This window comes from Glycine max, chromosome 2 (assembly GCF_000004515.6).
Source record: "Glycine max cultivar Williams 82 chromosome 2, Glycine_max_v4.0, whole genome shotgun sequence".
NCBI lineage: Eukaryota > Viridiplantae > Streptophyta > Magnoliopsida > Fabales > Fabaceae > Glycine > Glycine max.
Window position 1 is genome coordinate 6,120,611 of NC_016089.4, and position 13,645 is coordinate 6,134,255.

The 13,645-nt window shown below is 26.9% G+C and overlaps 1 protein-coding gene across 1 annotated transcript; it reads left to right on the forward strand.

Annotated features, from left to right (window-relative positions):
• The first annotated feature begins 7,590 nt into the window (after positions 1-7,590).
• LOC100806421 (NAC domain-containing protein 2) lies at positions 7,591-10,308 on the forward strand. The gene is made up of 3 exons (XM_003518141.5): positions 7,591-7,943; positions 8,284-8,582; positions 9,190-10,308. Exons 1-3 carry the CDS (start codon positions 7,778-7,780, stop codon positions 9,787-9,789), a joined length of 1,065 nt encoding a protein of 354 aa, XP_003518189.1. The 5' UTR covers positions 7,591-7,777; the 3' UTR covers positions 9,790-10,308.
• The last annotated feature ends 3,337 nt before the right edge of the window (positions 10,309-13,645 follow it).

Consider the following 13,645-nt stretch of genomic DNA (forward strand, 5'->3'; position numbering starts at 1 on the left):
AGGGAATATTGTTTTCATCACTTGTCAAACTCATAATTAATTTGTTGGGACAATGCTAAGGGACTACACATATAATTACGGGTGTTTGTGACTTGATTGATTTGATACACATATAATTAGGGGTGGTTGTGACTTGATTGATTTGATTTTTTTATCGAAAAGTTATCCAATCCAAAATTAAAAAACATGCACGATTTGATTTGGTTTGGTTGTCATTTAAAATAAAATCTAAATCAAACCAAACAAATATTTTATAGTTTGGTTCAATTTGTTTTTTATTAAAATATTATTTCATTAAAATATATATATTTTTTTCATATTTTAAATACAATTACATTAAAAAAATTGTTAATAACAATCTATGAAACTTATTAATATGCTTAACCTTCTATAATAAAAATATGTAATATTTCATCTATTTTAAATCAAGTATATATTTAAAAAGTTGTTGGAAAAAAAAGTAATATATATTATATAAGTTTCATATACATAACATTATAAAATTTGAGAAAAACATCATCCAAACAAATTCAAAAAAATCAATTTGGTTTATATTCAACTTTTTTGAGCGATTTTTAATTTTTATTTTGGATCAATTTGAATTTGAACATTCGTACGTCTTACCTTAGTTATGTTTATTTTTTTTATTCCTTCAATTTCAAAATAGTTTTTAATTTTTTTTTTTTTTTTGGGAAAAGTCTTTAAAGTTATGTTATGGCACCCAAATTAAGAAATACTTAATTGATATAAATATAGACTCAAATATTCTCATTTTTTCAACTGATATGTCATAAATTATTCTACAAATTCTCATATTTTTTCAACTACTTACATTAATAAATAACAGTAAGATTTGGTTAGTATGAATTGAAGAAAACAAAAAATGTTATTTTTAATGGTTGGTGTCTCTTTTCAATGCAAATATTACTTTATTCTCTTAATCATATATAGGGGTACTGTTGGAAAAAATAACTACAAGGACTAAAATTTTGAAACATATTGTGATTGTTGGTATTTATCTGGATAATGAATATTGTGTATTATATAATGCATTTATTTGTTGATCGACTACATAATGCATATTGTGAATTGCATAAGTTCTTATCTGTTAATTGTATAATGTATACTTCATAATGCATATTAAGTTTCACATCTTCTACGTTTTTGCAACTACAGGGACTAGATTGATAAGTTTTAAACTATAGTGAATAAAATGAAAAGTAATTATAACTATAAGGATCAAAAGATATTTAAATTTAAAATAATACTAATTTTATATCCTTAATTATTATAAAAGTATACAGTAGTTTATATAAAATCTTTTACCCTCTAAGTATATGTATTATTTTCTCATAAATTTTACTGAACATATCTATTATCTAAACGAAAATTCGTGCCCCATGTGGATAAAAGAATGAAGTTACATTGCAATAGTTTAAGGCTATAGGCAGGATGCATTAATCGTTACAGCAATGGAACCTTCTCAAAGAATTATCTCACTAATTTTTTAAAAACTAATTAATATTTTTCACAATTTTGATCCAACTAAAAAACTTATATTACGTAATTATTACTCATTTGCTTGATGTAAGAGTTACGTCAGATAATTCTTTTTTTTTTTTACACAGTTTTATTGTTGTATAATACTATTATGTAATTCGAAAACAAGAAGTAAGAACACTGCTAGCTGCAAAGGTACTTTGACAAGGGATAAGTGCGATTCTTTCTTTGGATTAGGTAAGGTGCACGTGGAAAACTACATGAGTGTGGAAGGTCAAGATTTTAAGGCTGATTGGACTAACCTAATACCATGAATTTCGATTATTAATTGGAATTGGAACGGTGCCCATATATGTCCCTTGACTAGTTTGGAGCATATAATTTTCAGAATGTGATACAGTCAAACTTTCTAACAAACTCACTGTTTCATCGAAGGAATTCTTTTCATGTTGCCCGAAGTCGTGTAGAGATGGACAAGAAGAGTGAGAACGAATCAGGGTCTGAGGCATTTGAATATTTGATGTATATCCAAAATTTAAATTAAGTGTCATTTTCATATTTATTATTCGTCTATGTTTATACATCTTGGAGGAGAAGTGAAAATTGGGAAACTTTGAGCCCTTGTTTAGTATAATGGAGTAGAAAGGAATCAAATAAAATTGAGAATAAATATTTAAATTAAAATAGTATAATAAATGTGTAAGTCTCACTAATTTTAAAATTTTCTTTTTAGTTCTCTGGTGTAACTTCTAATTGAAGGGTAAGTGAGTCTAAATTTTGTACGGAAGATTAATTTTATAAAATATTTAAAAGATCAAAATTTGTGAGATATCTCAATGATTTTTTAAGGAATTAAAGGTTTTAATTATAATAGTTAAAAAAATTATTATTTATCCTATTCTTTTAAAAATTTAAGACAATTCACATTTAGAGAAATGATCAATAATGAATATGGTGTTGAGAAGATAAAAATAATTTTAATATCAATCAGGATTTCAATTATATTCTTAATTCTTGTGTTACTTTTAAAATAGACATATAAAAAGTTATTTAATATCACTCGGGACTTTATGAGTATTTAATGAATACTTGTCTTGGTTCTTGTCCGTTTAGATAATATGGATTGCAACTTTAATAGCCAGCGTGGACGCTAAGGAAAGCGACTAACAATTGATATGCAATTAAGCTTTAAGCAAATTAAATCTCATTCTCATGGTGCACAGTCCACACAAAGTTGAAACTTTAGAATGGTCGTACTTGCTAGCTCGCATATTATGAGCTCTATCCACTCCAATTCTTTTTAGATAAAGAGAATGTAGTGTAGATTTTGAGTGAAAGAGGTTTTGCTATCTTTTCCACCAAATTCATGTATCCAATTATTATTTTAACATACTATAAACTGATTTGCTAGTTGCTGTCTTCCTTTAGTAAAAACTTATTTGATATTTATTTATTCTAGCAACTACAAGTAGTAGGAATAAAAAGTACCAAAGAATTTTATAACAATTTTGATTGTGACGCATGATATTCAATCAATTGAGTTATATTCCTTATCAATTATTTATTGTAAAATATACATATATCTATAACAACTAGTAGTTTAAATATACAAGCTAACTTGTTAAATTTTGAATCAAAGATATTCAACTGGATGCTTTGACATTCCTTTCAATAATGTAAGACATGTATTTTTTATTGTTTATCTGTTGTCGTGTAGTTCTTTTTTCTTCTTTGTGAACGAAAAATTAATGTTACCGGACTACACGGGAAGAAAAACCAACAAGCTAGGGTTGTGTGTGTATCCACCAATATATAAAAATGAAACATGTAAAGTAAGGAACATATTCGGTCACAACAAATCTTCTAAATCCAATATTCTTAATTAATAGTTTTTGCATATATATAATTTTCTTACCCTTTCTTTATCTTTAGCAATAAGGTTACCCCACATCTAATATATTCTCTTTATTAAATTCTACAATATTAATTATCCAATTTAAAGTGAGGCTCTAGTACTATAATAATTCTTTTTTCTAATAAAAAGTGAGATTCTACTATTAATTTAATTAACAATATTATCCAGTTTTGTCTTTAAGATATTTATTGCCATTGTTTTATTATTTAGCACAACATTTTTTTAACTAACATGAAAATTAAACTGATGATTTTCTCACATTCCATCAAAGAGTGGGAAAGAAAAAATAGAAAAGCAAGGAAAAGAAAATATGTGGATAGTCATAGGTAATGCAATGAAAAAATAAAGAAAATAAAATAGAAAAGAATGTTAAAAATAAAAAATTATTATTTTTTAGTTTTTACAAACTCTCACAATCTTCAAAATGTGGAAGCTACCCTTAAATGAAGAGTTCAATTACCTTGCATTTCTTCTTCTTTTTTCCAATTTTATTTGAATTCTAGAATGAATTTCCCTAATTATTGAAGGAAACGCTCAGAAATATTTTTTATGCTTAAATTCTATGAAGTAATATTAAAATAATATAAAGTCTATATACAATGTAATGTGAGCATATAACTTATATCAGTGCTATTTTTTATGTGAATGAAAGCAATGGTCCTTTTAGAAATCAAAATCCAAGCATTAGGTGCTTCTTCTGACTTCACAGTTGATACAATAGTCCAATAGTGAAACAAACGTGTGCATTCAAAAATACCCAAAATAGTATATATGGAGACAGCTTAGTTCGAAAAAAGCATCTTTGAAGAATAATTATTGATTCAGTCAAAGAGTTGTGGATAACCATGACCGTTTTTTTAGAAAGACATTTTAACATAATTGCATTTTCAAAGTGTGAAATTATTTCAAATTATTTTTTCTAAGTATTTTAGGAAAATAAAAAGACATAACCTTTGTTCACTTTATATCTCCTTATATATATATACTAAAATAAACAAAAGAATATTAAGGGAGTATTATAATTATATTATATAGGTTTATTTTTTAAAAATTAATAACTTCTAATTTTTGCAACACGACAATATATTACTAATATACAGTATGATTTAATTGACAACTGCGCGTTAAACTTGTAAAAGAGAAATTATACAAGTTTGATTTTCGCAAAACACATTATTGAACATGATATTTTAAATATTAGTAAACTCTGAATGAAATATAAGTTTCATTGAAAAATAAAAAATCTTAACTACGGTTTTAACACTTTTTTAAGAATACACTATCTTAACACGAAGAGAGTAGAACCCAATAATTAACTCATTCATGCATTCAAATTTGGTCAGATGCACTTGCCACCAACCCGGCAAGTTCGGTATGTTATATTTTCTGGGAGAAAAAAAGGACATAAAACTGAGTTTCAACTTTCAATTCACTTAGTAGAAGCAATTAATGTCACCGACTGTGGATCGAGATGAACCCAGACAGTGAACAACAAAACAAGGAACACGTTCACACCATTTGTAGGAATGAGAATTAGGCGAAGCATGCATGCATGCATGCATATATGGTCTCAGAAATTTGATATGTCGTATCAGAGGTTTTAATGGAACTGTACCATTTCCACCTACGTGATGGCCCCTATAACCCAACGTGCGGACCACGAACCCAATACGTACTTGGCACATGTTGGACCCCAACGATTTCCTAAAAACTTGGCACAACACATAGAGGAGTGGTTGACTAAGGTGACTTTGAGTATGACACAACCTTCTCAACTTACTTGGAACGTGTATATATAGATTTGGGGAGATATTTTGAGGTAGTTTTACTGATCCTAGTGATAGACCCATAAATACCTCTGAGCACCACTGACTTGCTCATCAGATCTCTTTTCACATATACATTTCCACGTTAACACCAAAGATCAGAGATTTCACTTAGAAAAAAGGACTAGACAGCTCAATCGGAACTTGTCAGAAATCAACAAGAACAGAAATCAAGAGATATATAATAAATAACTTTGTTGATTTTAGCCGAAGATATGGAGGAAATTAAAAGAACTAGGGAATAAGATAGCTAATTGTTCTACAAATTAATGAGAAACTAGGTCAGGCAACCAACTCTAGGTTTAAATGCTAATTTGCATTAGATTTTATTTTACTACTCATTTATTGAATAAGTTAGAATAAGTTTTTTTTTCAGTATGTAAAAATTATTTTTTAAAATATATTGTATTATTTGTTAAGTATACGTAGAGAGTTATTTTTACTATGTCTCTCATAATTTACAAAAAAAATATAAATGCTTTTACCAAGTCATTGATTTAAAAATATATTTATTAGTTAAAAATAAGTAAGAATTTAGGTCAATTAAAAAAATTAAGCATAATAAATTGGTTTATTAAGTATATATTATTATTATTAGTTTTTTATTAAAATTTTGAAAATTACATACTTATTAATTTATTTAAAGGTTTAAGTCTATTGATTTTCTTCATATAAGTTTAAGCCAATTAATTAGCTCATTTAGAGTAAGAATTTTTACTTATTCAAAATATTTTATTATAAAATCAGCTTTTGAGATAGACTTTTGATGTCAGACTTCAAAAAAAAGTAAGGTATTGTATCACGTAAATAAACTATATTCAAATCATATATAGATTTGAAAATCCTTGCGAATTTCCATTAATTCTTAATAATTAGGCTAAAAAATATTGAGAAACATCACTTTAATTTATCCAGAAGGAGACCATGATGTGTAAGCTTTTAATTACTTGTGCATCATAATTTGAGCAATAATAAAACTTTCCTTTCTAATAATTAAGCAAAAATATTGAGCAGTCAACCAAGTAGTTTTTTTAAACCACTTGAAACTACTCATGATATTTTTGAGTTTATGGGGATATGTGGCTTTGTAATAAAGTGACAACAATTCAGTAATCACAAAATTGGATTATACTCCATTCTAGTTCCATGAATGCCATCTGGACCAATTCATTTGGTTTGATTGAAGAATATCGTTTTCGTTTAAGATTTTGATAGTATATATATATATATATATATATATATATATATATATATATATATATATATATATATATATATATATATATATATATATATATATATATATATATAATATTTTTGCTATGAAAACTAAAAAAAAATGCACACACTTTTTGGGCGATTAACTGGATTCATGTAATGCATCCAATTGATAATACTTGTAGGGTTCCAACCAAAAAAAAGTTGGTCAGTGGTAAAAAATTATATGGCAAAAATCTTGATCTGGTATGTTTCCATTTTCTCATTTACAACATAATAACAACTATTTTCACTGATCGAAGATAAATACTTCATGAGAAAAAAAAAAGCAATGCTTCATTAATTTTCCAAAATGACAAATAATTTTAATTTTTTGATAAAACGTCATAAAAATGAAATTGACGAAGTATTTAATATTTTTAAAATCAGGTGGATAATTAAGGCAAAAAAAATTATTTGTTCAAGATTAATCATCAATTCAAATGTAATTAAATTAGGGTTGAATCAATAAAACTTAAATATATATTTACAAACTTTTATGATATATTAAATAATAGTTTGATATAAAATTATAAGAAAATTCAGTTAAATAAAATTTTCTAAATAATCTAACCGATTTCCAATCCAAGCAATTAAATTAACCGTTGTGATACTATTCTCTAAACTATATATAGTACATATGTCTCAATTGCATTTAATTACAGTATTAAAATTAGTTTTAATAAAATCAATTTTATCCTACCTTATAATAAACGGTCCTGAATAGGTAGGTGCGCAACTATTTCCTAAGAATTACTGCAGAGAGAAGGTGCCACCCACCAATCATTTCTACCTTGAGTTTGGTGGACACGTGTCACAAGCTTATCTCAATGATGATTATGTCACTAACCCGCCACTATCACAAACAAGCCACATTTTTTAGAGGTCATAGATTTGCTAGAAACGACAAAATAGAAGTGTGACTTATTTGGTAGAACAAGCCAATAGGGTTCATTGGTGTGCCAAAGTGTCCCTCTTTCTCTCTCTATCAAGCTTTGGCCAGCCAGCACATCTCTCTCTAAAAAATGGACCCTACTTTGGAAAATCTTGCAGTTGCTTTTCCTAGTCCTTCATCATCCCCCCCAACAGCCATAAAAGGCCTTACCCTCTTCACACCCCCAAAAAAAATTCCAATCCTCTCTCAACTCCCAAGATTTGGCTTTGTGTCTTTGTGTGCTCATTTTTCACTAAACACCAACCCAACCTCATACACAAACATTCTTAATTTTGATTTTTTGTTATTATTTTCTTTGTTTGTTAATTACTTATATTAAGCATCATGGGAACCCCACAATCCAATAACTTGCCACCAGGTTTTAGGTTCCACCCTACAGATGAAGAGCTCATTCTTCACTACCTAAGGAAGAAGGTTGCCTCTATTCCTTTGCCAGTTTCCATCATAGCTGAGGTTGATATCTACAAGTTTGATCCATGGGAGCTACCAGGTTTGTCTACGTTTAAATAAGATCTATATTCTTTTTTATATTTTAAAACTTATAAAGATAAGAATTGCTTTAATATCTAGAAAAAAATTATGGATTTTGATATAATTAATTTTAGAAAGATTGGACACTCTAGAAAAGTTTTTCAATAATAGCATTAAAATCTTTAAATTTTCTATCATGTCATAGAATTTCTCTTAAGATATACCATGTCAAGTCAGGTTGACGTGTGTTATTCATGTGCACTAGAAGAGTTTTAATTTTCTTAATTTTCTTCTTTTTGTATGGAGTGTGATGTGGAAGATTGATGTTTTTTTGTTTGGTGTACGTGGATCTTCAACAGCTAAGGCCGAGTTTGGGGAGAAAGAGTGGTACTTCTTCAGTCCTAGAGACCGGAAGTACCCAAATGGAGCAAGGCCAAACAGGGCAGCAGCTTCAGGGTATTGGAAGGCCACAGGCACTGATAAGAACATAGTGGCATCACTGCCAGGAGGAGGGGTTAGAGAGCACTTTGGTGTGAAGAAGGCTTTGGTGTTCTACAAAGGAAGACCCCCAAAGGGTGTCAAGACCAATTGGATCATGCATGAATATCGCTTTGTTGACACCAATAGACCCATTAGGATCAAAGACACCTCCATGAGGGTGAGTCCCCCCACACTACACACTTATAAATGTATTTTATTTAACAACATTTTCAATTTTGCATGACAACTAAAGAAATTCAAGAATATGCAAAACTTCATCATGGATCTTATTGTCAACTTTATTGGAACTTTAGTATATTTTTATGTTTTGATTAGTTGTATTTATAAACAGTGTTAAAAATTTCTCATTCTATCATATTACTCTGAAATATCGGATTTATGGAAAGTGAACAATTCATTTTAGAGAATAAAATAAGTAATATATTCTTACTTGCTAATGAAAAGATTAATTAACACATGTATTATAAATTATACATGTGTCAGAATATTAACTTTTTTATTTATCAATCACTGAAATTATTTACTCACTTTGAAAGAGGACAATCCTATTTCAAGACTTCTGATATTGTTTTGAAAAATGATTTTTATAGCTAAAACGTATCACAACTTTTGTTACTTTTATTCTCTACTCTTTTTTATTTTGAAGGAATATTTTCTATATGTGTATAAGAAAAGAATAAATAAATAGATGAATACATATATGAATTAATGATTCAATATTTAAATAGCAAATTATATATTATTTTGTTTGTTTGTTTGTTTAGTTGGATGACTGGGTTCTATGCCGGATATACAAGAAGACCAAACATGCTGTATCTCCAACCACAGAGGCAGCATCATCAACACTGCAAGTGATCAATGAGCAATTAGATCAAGCAGAAGAAGAGGAGCAAATCAAAGACAACCTTTTACCAATTTTGAAGAACAACACTACTCTTGTCCCTCCTCAACAAACCACACTGCTCATGTCTCAGAAATCTTTATCCTTTTCCAACCTCTTGGATGCCACAGATTACTCCATGCTCAGCACCATCTTATCTGAGAATAACCACTCCAATAATTACCTTACTCCAAGTGAAGCCTTATTCAATAATTGTGAGAATCTGGATCAGGAAATTACCCCCCAAAATTACTACTACAACAACAACACCAATAGCTACTTGTTTCAGAAGAACCCTTCCCACATGGAAAACATGGCTAGGCCAAAACGCCACCTTTCAAACATGGATCATGAGGACAACATGATATTATACCCTTCAAAGAAATATCAAAGTTCCTCTTGCAATTTTCCTAACTCTAATCCACAATGGAACTTCATGTTCAAGCAGCCACTCATGAGTCCTCAATATCTTCCATTTCAGTGATAAATAGCCAAAAATTATACGAGTCACATAAAGAAAAGAAAAGAAAAAAAAAAGGTTAGGGAGAAAATAAAAATGAAAAAAAGAAGTGAAATATCTACTAGTTGAATGTGCCGTATGGTATCCACAACCTGTTCACTAGGTAAGGATTAGCACACAGAAATATAGCAATCATTTTCTTTTACTTTTTCTTTCTTCCCTTGTTGAAAAATGATGAAAAGAGGTTTCATTGGATTAGTGAACTGTTTGGTACGGAATCAGAAAGCAAGGTTCCACTGTTCAAGAGTCCAAAAAAAAAAAACCATGTGGGGAATCACAGACAAATCGTGTACAAATTAAAATGTTAATTTGTACGTGTTGGGTTGGGAAATTAGTTTTAATTATCTGTACTTTTGTAGACTTGATGGGATTGGTTGTATCATGATATTATTACATTCTTATTTGGGAATGGCTTTAAATTTTCTTTTGGATTTGCAGTATCACCATTTGCCATTTATATGTATAACAGTGCACTTTTCAGTATGTTTTATCACCATATTTTACTGCATTACTTTATTGAATACACGGTGAACATATAACTAGATTGAAAAAAAATATAAGAATGGGTATATAAGAATATATATCTCTATATAAGAATATGTACATCTAAAAAAATAATACATATCTCTATCCAAGAAATTAAAATACATATAAACATTAAAAATCAAAAGTCAAATTAATAATTAATCAAATATATTAGAAAAGGAGCAAGAATTAAAATTAAATAGTTTCTATGTATTCGTAATAATTTTCATTTTATTCTTTTTATATGAAAACTGTTGCGTTTTAGAAACTAAAAAGTATAATAATGTATAATATGCATTCCCAAGCCAAGTCCAACTTTGCTACATATGTATTGTTCAAATCAAAACATTGAGTTTGCGGTTGTGGTTGATTTAATGAGTATTTTGTAAAAGTAGTGTTATTTATTTGCGATATCTTTTAAAAAAATATATAATACAGTGATATCAGTCTTTCGTTTTCGTATATTTTTTTATATATTCAAATTAATATATTATATAATATCTACTTGATATAGTCTATCAAAAACTATCTATTTGATATAGTATCTTTTCTATATATCGTACACGTACAATTTTTAATTTTTTTTTAATAAATTGATGGGTTAAATAGAAAACACTGATTCTTTAAATAGTCTGTTTTAGTTATATAGTATGCGACTTACCAAACCCACAATATTAGTTGGCGCCTAGGTATGACACACGCATATGTGGAATTCTAAATAATTAAAATAATTGTTTTTTGCACAATAGTTTATTTTTGGTATTTTCTTCTTTTGGGCTCTGGCTTCTTTATTTTTGCATATTAAGTTATGTGTGCCATAATTAAAAGAATTTACTGTATCATACAAATTTGTCCGAAAAACACAAGTAAATTAGTAAAAAAAAAAATTAGATTAAATTATTGATTTGATCCCTATAGTTTCATTATTCTTATTTTTGAGTTCCTATAGTTTGAAAGTAATTTTTTTAGTCCTATATTTTATATTTTAATTCTTTTTTAACTCCTGTAGTTTAAAAATGTTTTTTTAGTTATTTGTATTTTAATTTTCTTTTAGTTCCTATAGTTTGAAATGAATATTTTTAGTCCCTATCATTTTGTATTTTAATTACTTTTTAGTTCTTACTAAAAAATATAAAAATAATTAATTACAAATTAATTATAAATTATCAATTATTTTTTATTACAAATTATCTTACAATAAATTAATTACGAATTACTTGCTCATATTTTTTTAGTTAATTGTAATTGATAATATTATTCATATTTTGATGGTAAAGACTAAAATGAAATTAAAATATAAAATATAGGGACTTTGACCACTTTCAAACTATAGGGACTAAAAGAGAATTAAAATACAAATTATAAAGATTAAAAAAACCATTTTTAAAACTATAAGGACTAAAAGAGAATTAAAATATAAACTATAGTACTAAAAAAATCACTTTTAAACTATAGAAACAAAAAAGATAAGAATCGTAAAACTATAGAGACGAAATGAGTAATTTAAGTTTTTTTAATATCTTATGCATTAAGTGCATGTATGTTTAAGAAGTTAAGGAAATAAAAAAAAGTATAATAAAGAATTTTTCTATTAATGATATATAAAAAATTGTTTATTTTCTAAACATTTTTTTTATTTATTTTAAACCCTTTTTTATCTTATGCACTAGGTGGATCTAAATAGAAACTCACCTTAATGGTAAATAATAAACATGCAGAAGTAATAATACATGAATAGCATATCTTCAAGATTAAATAATTAACAAGTTGTGATTAAAATATTCTAAGAAATAAATACCAAGACATCAAAATAAATTAGTTGAATGAGGTACATAAATTATTGACTATGTTTGGGAAAATATTTAAGTTGGTTTAATTTTTTTTACTAGTTGAAAAATTCAAACAAGTTTTTTAGTAGCTTTTCAATAATTTTTAGTGTTTTTTTTAAATATATTTGAAGTAATATTTTTTAAAACATTAATTTTTAAATTTTATTTTACTTTTATCCTTGATATATTTATTGATTTTCATGTTATTTTTTAAAAATAAGTCATGATATTATTATTTTATCATTTTACACTTTTCAACTACTTTAATTAGTCTTTATCGAACACTTCTAATTTAATAAGTTAGTTTTTTAATTTCTAATTATTTTTTCAATTTTCATTTAACTTTTCAACTAATTTTATCACATGATTATAATTTTTTATACTTATTTTTGCTTTCTACATATTAAAAAAAAAAAGAAATCTATGAGAATGGGTCCTCTACATGCGTGCATCATCATCGATGATTAATTAGTTATATTTTTTTGAAAGACATGATTAACTAGTTATATATCTACTATGTAATTATGCATTAAGTCTCGATTGCTCGATAGTTATTAATTAAGGTTGCATCATGCATGACGGATAATTCTTAAGTATCTCGCTAATGCTATACTTTTCTTGAGTCTTTCATGTGTTTAAAGCGAACTTTGATTCCTTTCGTTAACGAGAAGGAATAAGAACAAGGAATGTGACAAACACTCATGTCTCGTATACATATAGTAAAGAGAAGGACTCAGGGAGATATCTCTTCCACGAATATATGCATGTTCACACTACTATATATACCTATTATTTGTTGGTTAAAAATATGTTTAAGAAGGGATTTTTAAATCCATACTCAGTGTTTAATATATTTACATTATTTAGCAGAGATTTATAGTATCACTGGTATCATTTTTCTTGTTGGTGATAACTGGTATCAAATATCAATTCAGTTATTAAGTTATAATTATTTATCATGATAATCCTTCTTGCCGATTTTGATAAAATAAAAGGACAATAATAATCATTTTGGATTAGCTGTAAAAAGACCATTATAATAATTGATTATTTAAATAAGTTATATATTTTTTGTCAAAAATAAATAAATTTTATATTTGAATATATATCATATATGTTAGATGAAAGTAATTTTTAAATTATCTATTTCATTTAAATTATCTAGAAAATTTTCTTTTATATGAAAATTACAAATAAAAAAATAAAAGTTATTTTAATAGTTTGTTTTGTATTTAAAGTGAGCTTTAATTAATTATCATTCTCTTTCCAAATATTAATTAATTAAATGAGAAATAATTAAGTAGAAGAAGAGATGATTACTTCGAATAAAATAGGGATATTGTATTTTAGAATGGTTGAATAATATTTTGGTGGGAATAAAATAGGAAGTTTGTACTTGAATTTCATTATTATGTTGTGTTTGTTACGAAATAAATACTCAGTCATCTAGCAACACCGAAATAGAG